The 8,502-nt window shown below is 56.0% G+C and overlaps 3 protein-coding genes across 3 annotated transcripts; 1 reads left to right on the top strand and 2 right to left on the bottom strand.

Annotated features, from left to right (window-relative positions):
- Window positions 1–387: 387 nt before the first annotated feature.
- GUITHDRAFT_135226 (hypothetical protein) lies at window positions 388–2,547 on the top strand (the record flags this gene model as incomplete). Its single annotated transcript, XM_005837520.1, is given in 12 exon segments — window positions 388–526; window positions 546–714; window positions 760–813; window positions 867–996; window positions 1,187–1,321; window positions 1,709–1,839; window positions 1,888–1,943; window positions 1,989–2,038; window positions 2,093–2,126; window positions 2,173–2,282; window positions 2,336–2,386; window positions 2,434–2,547. 12 exon segments carry the CDS (start codon window positions 388–390, stop codon window positions 2,545–2,547), a joined length of 1,173 nt encoding a protein of 390 aa, XP_005837577.1.
- A 60-nt stretch (window positions 2,548–2,607) lies between these two features.
- On the bottom strand, window positions 2,608–4,426 carry GUITHDRAFT_161833 (hypothetical protein). Its single transcript, XM_005837519.1, has 3 exons — window positions 3,595–4,426; window positions 3,544–3,568; window positions 2,608–3,496 (listed from the first exon to the last, which is right to left on the bottom strand). The coding sequence occupies exons 1-3, from the start codon at window positions 4,366–4,368 to the stop codon at window positions 2,655–2,657; spliced, it is 1,641 nt and encodes a 546-aa protein (XP_005837576.1). The 5' UTR covers window positions 4,369–4,426; the 3' UTR covers window positions 2,608–2,654.
- A 2,902-nt stretch (window positions 4,427–7,328) lies between these two features.
- GUITHDRAFT_103820 (hypothetical protein) lies at window positions 7,329–8,374 on the bottom strand (the record flags this gene model as incomplete). The annotated part of the gene is made up of 9 exons (XM_005837518.1): window positions 7,329–7,428; window positions 7,478–7,564; window positions 7,608–7,657; window positions 7,708–7,782; window positions 7,833–7,895; window positions 8,029–8,115; window positions 8,165–8,207; window positions 8,251–8,308; window positions 8,356–8,374. The coding sequence occupies 9 exons, from the start codon at window positions 8,372–8,374 to the stop codon at window positions 7,329–7,331; spliced, it is 582 nt and encodes a 193-aa protein (XP_005837575.1).
- Between the last annotated feature and the right edge of the window lie 128 nt (window positions 8,375–8,502).

Raw genomic sequence — 8,502 nt, 5'->3', positions numbered from 1 at the left:
AATATACTGCTGCCTGGGAGAACTGCCCTCCCTACCCTCCTCCTCCTCCTCCTCCTCCTCACCTACCCTCCTCCTCCTCCTCCTCCTCCTCCTCCTCCCTGCACTTGATCTACTCCCATCCCCTGCCCCCCCCCATGCGCATTCTTTTCCTCCTCCTCCACAACCACTTTGACCTATAAAAACATCCTCTGGGCCTTCGAGCTGCGCGCGTGTCTCCTTACGAGAGGGTCCCAGGCGTTCGCCTATCGGTTTCAGGACGGTTGTCAAGTCATCAGCGGGCGATCCGCTCCAGCCTGCTTGCGCAAGTCGCTGTGGACGAGGAAGGAGTCCAACTATGGGAAGGTCCAGCTGTGGAGGAGCTTTGAAGGAGCTGGGAAGGAGCTGACGATGGCTCAGATTGAAGCATGGAATCTACGCGATGCCTGGCTGCTGCTGCTGCTTCAGGTCCAGAAAGTGACCCACCTACCTCCCCAGCTCACGCTGGTGGCAGAGGGCACAGAACGAGTGCTCGCCGTTCGCTCACATGGTCAATCACGTGCTGCAAGGTCACAGCTGGGAGGGAGATGGGAAGGCTGACGAGAAGAGCGCAGATGCGTGCAACGTGCTGGAGGAGGAGATCTGCGACGAGATGACGGGAGGAGGAGCTAAGAGCATGGACCTGCAGGACGCGGGGGCTCGGCAGGCCCAAGGGCTCCTGCTGGATGGGCGGCTAGCGTGAGTGAGGGGGGGTTGGGGGGGAGGAGATGAGACAGGCAGCAGGTATCCACGAGAGGACACGTTCTACTGTGAAGCTATGATCCAGTGGAACATCGCGTGAGGAAGAGGATCGGGAGCGAAGAGCGAGGAGCGTGTTCATTGCCTGCTAGGTGCCTATCTCAGCTTCGAGCGTTCGCAGCCGGGGCCAGGGCGAGCAAGAGTGTCCTCTCGACCCTCCAGGAAGGAATCGATGCCCTGAGCAAGACCTTCTCGTCGCTCCCCATACAGTCAGCGACACAGGTTCCTTCCTCCTCCTGCTCCTCCTCTTCCCTCCTCCCCTCTTCCTCCCTCCCATCCTTCTACACCACCATCAACGTCTATATTCTTCCTCCCTCTCCTCCCCCTCCTCCCCCTCCTCCCCCTCCTGCTTCCTCTTCCTTTTGAAACGCTACTGCCGAGGGCTCTCTTGCTAACTCTCGTCCCCTGCCAGGACATTTTGACCCAAGTGAAGAAGCGACGTACCTCTCCCTCCTCCTCTCAGGCGAGTCAACAACCGAATCCCGAGGACGCCAACGTAGAGGAGCTAGGGACAACTCAGCTCTCACGCCTCAAGGAGATCGTGCAGGTGAATGTCCATCACCAACACCGTTGCCTCATCATCGTCGTTATCATTCGCATTTTCCTCCTGCTTCTCTTCCCCCTACTCCCCATCATCATCATCGTCATCATCATCATCATCATCATCATCATCATCATCATCATCATCATCATCATCATCATCATCATCATCATCATCATCATCATCATCATCATCATCATCATCATCATCATCATCATCATCATCATCATCATCATCATCATCATCATCATCATCATTTTCTCCTTGATTTTTTCCTCATCCGCCTTCTCCTCCTCAGCCTTCTCCTCCTCCTCTTCTCCCTCGCTCTTCCCTCCCTCCTTACCATCACATTCTGTTCTGCTTCCTTCCTCCTTTCATTGATCATCCTGACAGGCAGGGCTGCTGCTGCATGCTCTCGGCGACCTCAACGGGAAGCTGGGGTTTGCGGGGAACGGCGACATCAGTCAGGGGAGGGGGCACTACTCGGTGAAGGGAAGCGGAGCTCAGTTCAATCATCTCTACGGGTGAGGGAGGAGGAGGAGACAGCGGCAAGGGCTCATAGCATTGAGCAGATACTCCCTGCTCCTGATCGACGAGGTCCTGACAAGCTCCTCCTTCGGGCCCCAGGGTTTCTCCCTCCTCCTCCTCCTCCTCCTCCTCACTCCACCGGCAGGAAAGCTTGCAGCAGACCTGATTTGCGATCCCTCCAACTCGGCCAGACAGGTGACTCGCCTTGTTGCTCTTCCTTCCTGCCTGACTCTCCTCCTTTCCTGCCAGCTGCTGCTCTACGGGGAGCCCTCCTTCGCTGCAGGTCCCAACCGACTCGTCTGAGGAGGAGCCGCTAACGAGTCCGGCAGGGCTGTGGCAAAGTCTGGCCAACAACGATGGGGGGGGAGGAGCCGGTTCCTGCCCGTCCTCAGGCTCCTCATCCGACGACTACCAGACTGCTGCCTTCAACTGCTATGTGGTACTCCTCCCTCCCTACTCCCTCCTCCTTTCTCCTTCACCCACCTGCTGCAGATCCGCAGGGTCCACATGCATGCCGAGCCGTCAAGGAACGCAACTCTCCTGGTACCTGCTCCTGCTCTCTCCTCCCGTCGTGACTTCCTTCCTTGCAGTCTGTGCTCAACGCCATGCTGCGAGTCGCTCGAGAGCTTGCGGGCGAGTGTTTTCCTGTTACCTTCAGTCTTCCTTCACCCTTCGCTCCTCTTATCATTTCAGAATTGAGATAGTACACAACCACATGCAGTTTGTTGAGATAGCAGGGCAGGAACTAGACAAGACAGAGGACGAAGCAAGAGATTAAGAGGTTTATTCGCCAACCATCACAGAGGCGACCTCAGACTAGTCGGAGGTCGCCATGCGCGTTGGTTTCAAGTGAGTTGTAGGCTGAGATGGCAGGGGTGGAGGCTTGAGACAAGCTTAGGTTCTCCAGGTAGAGATGCTTCCAGTCCTCTACCGTCAGCTCCTCCTGCATGAATCCTCCCCCCTCACTCCCAGGGGGGAACCGAACGACGTTCGCATGTCCGACATGCGCCCGAACAAGAGGACCCTGAGGTTTGACATGAGAAATCACACGATCTTGGTCCATCGTGTCAGCAAGCATCACAGACACTTGATCCATGGCGACTCGAGAATCCAAGAAGATTTCTCTCAGCAGCATCTGCATGTCTGACTTCATGCTGAGCAGCTTCGTCACCTGCTCTGACAACTCGCGCGTTCGAGCGCTCTCTTGTCGCAGCATCTGTTTTGCGATCTCCTTCTGCTTCTGACACTGCTTCAATGCATCCGTTGCCGATCCGTTCTGCCCAGCACCCTGTTCGGCCCCATGCTGCGCATTCGACAGTCTCTGGCTCTCTCGGAATCCGTTCACAACCGAGACGAGCTGCTCCTGCAGTTTTTCATTGACATCCTGGTAATGTTTGATCGATGATTGCAGTTGAGAGATAACTTCCGCATCGTTCTTGATCTTGGTTAACATGTTCTTACGATCTGAATCCCACAATTCCTTCGCCTCCTCAAAACTTCTTGGTAGAGAATGCTCCTTCCTTTCGCCGGGTATCCTCTGGGCCTGAGCAAACATGCTGTAGATCTGTCTGAAGGACGGCCTCTTCGCGCTATCAAAGGAGAAGCATGAAGCCAGCAGCTGCTTGACATCCTCAGGCAAACCCGACGGGATGTCTGCAAAAAGAAGTCAAGGAGAAATTCACAACCATCAAAATTTGCACCTGGATGCTGTCTACAGTGCGTGACCTTGTAACAGATCCCAGACTTTGAACCTGTGTGCCAGGGCTTTTCCCCGTGATCATTTCAATGATGCAGCAAGCAAAACTCCAGCAATCCGACTTGGTTGACAACCGCCCGAAGGTGTGTGGGTCGAAGGCCTCGGGGCTCATGTAGTTGAAAGTTCCGTGTAGAATGTGATCGTCCAATGAGTTTTGCTCGTGATTCTTGAGCAGCACGCTTACTCCAAAGTCAGAGATGGCTATGTTGTTGAACTCGTCCAACAAGATGTTTTCAGGCTTCATGTCACAAAGAACAATGTTATACGCGTGTAACTCTGCCATGGCCATCGCAATCTTTTTGCCATAGTCTATCACCATGTATAGAGGAAACTTTCCGGTCTGCTGCAGTTTAGCAAAGAGAGACTGCTGATATCTTTTCATCACAACCGCGAGGCTGCCATCATTATTCTCACACCACCCGATGCATCGTGCCGTGTGATGAAGTTGGTTGGAGGCAAAGGTGAGCAACCCGATCTCATGATGGACAGCACGTAGTTCTTCGTCTGTCTCGCATCGCTGGAAGGTCTTGACGGCAACGACATGTCTCGTGTCTGACACCGGCTCTCGATACTCGGCAGAGTAGACTTGCGAGTTGCTGCTCTCATCAGCCCCCAGCCGCGCTCCAAGCTTCAACGACCTCGAGTCGATCCGAGGCAGGGGCACCTGATCCCCATCAACAAAAACAAACGGGCACTCCTGACATTCAGGGATCTGGTACGGGCCAGACACAGAGCTCTTCATTGGTTTTGCGCAGTCCGACGGCTCCATGGAATTCAAGGATATGAATAATCTTGATACCAAGTTTCCATGGATGTTTGGAATCCCTGTCAAATGAACGCTGTCAGGGAATAAGATCAAGACAAAAATCGGTCTTTAAAAGAACAGAACAAATGAGTTAAAATGGGTTTGGTTTCTTCATGATTCGTTCAAACCTGGGCAAACAGGGGAAAGAGGCACAACGAATGGTTCCACACAAAATGACACATTGCTGAAGTTCAAGACCTCAAAGCGAGCTCTCCATGTTACAGGAATCATCAAAACACTCTCTGATGTAACAAAATTGTGAGATGACTCTTTGTGCATACAGAAAGGGTGGAGGTAATGATCGACGACTCACCGATGTTCCCACAAGATCAAATACAAGTAATTGGCAATCAGCAGACAAGATCCCACAAAACAAGAACAAAAGAAAGAAACCATTGAATCGCAGGCAGAGACATTCAAAGTACATGAAGAAGCATCAAGCGCTTCTGAAGTATCGGGGCACAACCATCATTTGTCTGGCATGAAAATTCCCTGAAGTAAACATTCGACAGAACAGGATGCTAGCAAGAGAGGAGCAAGAATGTTGCGGAGGTTAGAGAGGAGAGAGGAGGAGGAGGCTGAGAGGGCAGAAGCTGTCTCAGACAAGCGCATGCTGCTTTCATCATGCTGGCGTCGTTGCTCATTGCGAGATCCAATCCAGTCTCAACCGGTAATGAGGCCCTCCTCAGACATGGTGGGGTGGTATAGGGGGAGGGGTGGTGAGGGTATAGAAATGGTCATAACAAGACGGAAGGGGTAGGGTGGAACCCTTTGGATGGCAATTTAGGGGTGGGGGTGGTATCATAACCTTACTCTGCCTAACCTATACCTACAAAGCCGAATCAAAAGGGTGGGTGGGAAGTGGGGATGAGTGGGTAGGGGTAAGTCAAGAGGGGTTGGAAGCCGGGAAAAGTACCGGGTACGAACGGTAGCAACACCACCGTCTCACGGTGCTCAGACAAGTGACAGCCACCCGTGGTGAAGATCGGATGGTCTAAGGTACTCAGTAGGTGGGTACTACCAAGAATGATCTTCCAGAGGGGTGGGGTGAAATACGGAGGAGGGGTGGGTACGGTACCTTTTTTGGGATTCACCGAGAGGTCAGACGACGGCAAGACAAACATCGACAGGGTCCTTTCATGAAGGGTGTGTAAAATACCCGTACCTACGCCACGAGAATACAGATAATACCAGGGGTTCATCAATCAATCCGCATTCAAGTAGGGGTTCAAGTTCGTTGTGAATGGGGTGGTGCTATCAAGAGCACAGCCTTGGCAAATAATAAGCACCCCTAGTGCTCGCCAAATCGGGGGAACATGCCTCGTGATAGGGTGGGGTGGTCAAGCTCAATCCTGGTTAGATTTGGTGGCCCCCATGACCCGGACTGGGGGTACGTGGTGGGTCGCACCGTCCGTCATCTGATCAAGGGGGTAGGTAGTTGGAATTAAAAGTACCGGTCCTTTGCTATGAAAGGCAATGGGTGATAAGGGGTACCCGTACTAGAGCGACCGGCGGCCCTCTGATCATTCGCAGATGCAGTGGTGGGGGCCAGGGGAGTTGAGGGGGTGGGTGGGTATGGCCCTGAGTTGTCATCGAGGGCCATCAAGGGGGGTGGTCTTTGGGTCCTTGAGCCCGGGGTACTGGCCAGCTCCAACGGTAGTTCCTAAAATGAATTATATGATTCATTTTATAAATAAAATAGCAATAATCATAGTTTTAAAAGTGGGATGTGCCCGGCGCGGGCCGCCGGCCGACGCCGCGAGTCACTCGGAGTCATCCGATCCGATTCACTAGTCTGACTCAGTCGCCGGCAGTGTGCCAGTGCTTTCAAGTTGAGTAAACTTCAGGCTTCCGTTGCCACACTCGGACCGTTTTGAACCGGTCAGTGAACCGTCGGAACCGTGAACCGTCACGCACTGGCAGGCCGGAACTTTGAAGGCAATTGACCTGACTGAGAGCCTCGGCAGAGCTGGCGGCCGCGGCAGCGACGGTCACCGGGTACACTACGCGGTAGCCGGGCCCGGGGGATGATTGAACTGACTCAGCCCCACCGACCGTGTGACAGGCTGAGAGGCGGCCAACCGTTCCGGGGACGGTCCCGGCGGCGGCTTTCTCACCGCCGAATCATGCGTACTTTAAGTTGCCATATGAGTGACGAACTTCCGTCACATGTTTACTAACCGTTGAACTGCCCGGGCCGCGTGAGTCAGCCGCGAGAGGAGCGGCTGTGCCAGCGGTGCCGGGCCGCCGGCCGCGGCCCGGGCACCCCGGGCCGGGCCCGGCCGCCGCATGATCATCGGACGCCCCGCCAGGCCGCCGGGTCGCCGGCCGCCCGAATGCCAGCCACACGGAGCCTCGGAGGCTCCGCGGCGTTGGAGGCAGCCTGCCCGCACGGCAGGCTCCGACGTCGGCCGGCCGGCGCGGCGGCCGGCGCACCGCCGGAGTACTGCCACGATTGCCCTGGCCGAGCCGGCGCCCGCCGCCGGGGTGGCCAAGTTGTATAGCCTAGTAGCGGCACGGCGCGGCCGGTGACAAACGGCGCGCCGCCCGGCGCCCGGGGATAGTACCATCGCCGATGAACCGGTCACTGAGTATGGGGCCGGCCGCCGTTCGGGCTGCCGCCCCCCAATCACCAGCGATCCGAGCCGGCCTGTTACATACCGTACTGAGATCACCGGGCTCCGATACGGTGGCAAGCGGCAGCACTCGCGGCTGCATCCGATGTCCTTGTCACGGGCCGCTGGGCGGCGGCATTCAAACCCTCCGGCTCTCTGAGCCTCCGAGTCTGGCGGGCGTGACGGAGTCCGAGAGATCGACAGGCACCGGCACTGAGTCGGTTGACTGAGCCACTTGAAGTTGCTCGGCCCATCGCTTGCGTAGAGCAGCTTCGACACTCCAGGTGAGGACGATGACTGAGTAGCTGGTCATGTAACCGAAGAGGCCGGCAAGCCCGAAGCTTCAGGAGGGAGAGGCAGCACTGGCGAGCTCTTGGGAAGCTCCTTGCAGTAAGTCGACTTCCTGCCCCTGGGTCTCCCTCAAGTCAGAAGGCATCGAAGGCAGCACAGCGACTGACCGCTTCTTGTGCACGCTGTTCCTCTTCTTCTTCCACAGGGAGAGCTGTGGACGGGAGACGGTGACGAAGCATCCTCCGACCTCTTCCCTGCCGTTGACGTCAGCTGCTCAAGGCTCCTGCCTTCCTTGACCTCAAGAACTTGGAAGCTCTAGCCACACAGCCATCCAGCGCCTCCACAACCTTTCAGCCCGTCAGCTTGTTGAGCTGCTTCCTCCCCTCTTCCGACAGACCTGTAGAGCGACTTCCTTCTCGTCCCGGGACCAGTTCTTCCTCTTGTTGCATTTCCTTTTTGAGATGTCCACCACCTTCACTTTCACGTCACTGACATCGCGCTGCTCCTGCTGGTCAAACTCACTCTTGCGTGCAGATCCTCCGACAGCCTCGACTTCCCGTGAGCTGCTTGTTGTGCTCCATGGCCCTGCAGCCAGTCACGATGACCTCCCTCCTCTCCCTCCATCGCTCCTCCTCTCCCTCCATCGCTCCTCTTCTCCCTCCATCGCTCCCTCCTCTCCCTCCATCGCTCCCTCCTCTCCCTTGCTCTCTTCGCTAACCCGTGCGCTCGAGCTGGACCGATGACGGAACGAGCCATCGTTGCCGTTCCCATCTGAAGCAGCATGCTCCGCGCTCTCCTTCTCCTGCTGCCAGAACAAGACGCATCAGCGAGGGGCGGCAACTCGACAAGAGAACCAAGGCCTTGAGCCGCTTGTCGCGATCGGCCAACAGGAACAAGCTGAGGAGGCAGTGAGGGGAGCAAGAAAAGTCCGAATCAGCACCGATGTCCTAGAGGCTGAACTCCGAGATCGTCACGTAGCAGCTGCTCGTTCAATCTTTCTGCTCCATAGATCAGCGAAAGGGGAGGAGGCGAGACGGCAGGTCACCAAGGTGAACTCCTTGCATGGAGTTGCTCTTGAACAAGAGCTTGTATCCATCTACCACCTCCCTGCCCCTGCTCGTCAGCCGAACAAGCTCGCTGCTCTCGTCACCGACCTCGGGACTCCCACGGGGAGCAGCACCAACTCTATCCA

The sequence above is a fragment of the Guillardia theta genome, assembly GCF_000315625.1.
Source record: "Guillardia theta CCMP2712 unplaced genomic scaffold GUITHscaffold_14, whole genome shotgun sequence".
In the NCBI taxonomy this organism is placed as follows: Eukaryota; class Cryptophyceae; order Pyrenomonadales; family Geminigeraceae; genus Guillardia; species Guillardia theta.
The sequence above is the reverse complement of the archived record's forward strand: the minus strand, read 5'-3'. Positions and strand labels throughout refer to the sequence as shown.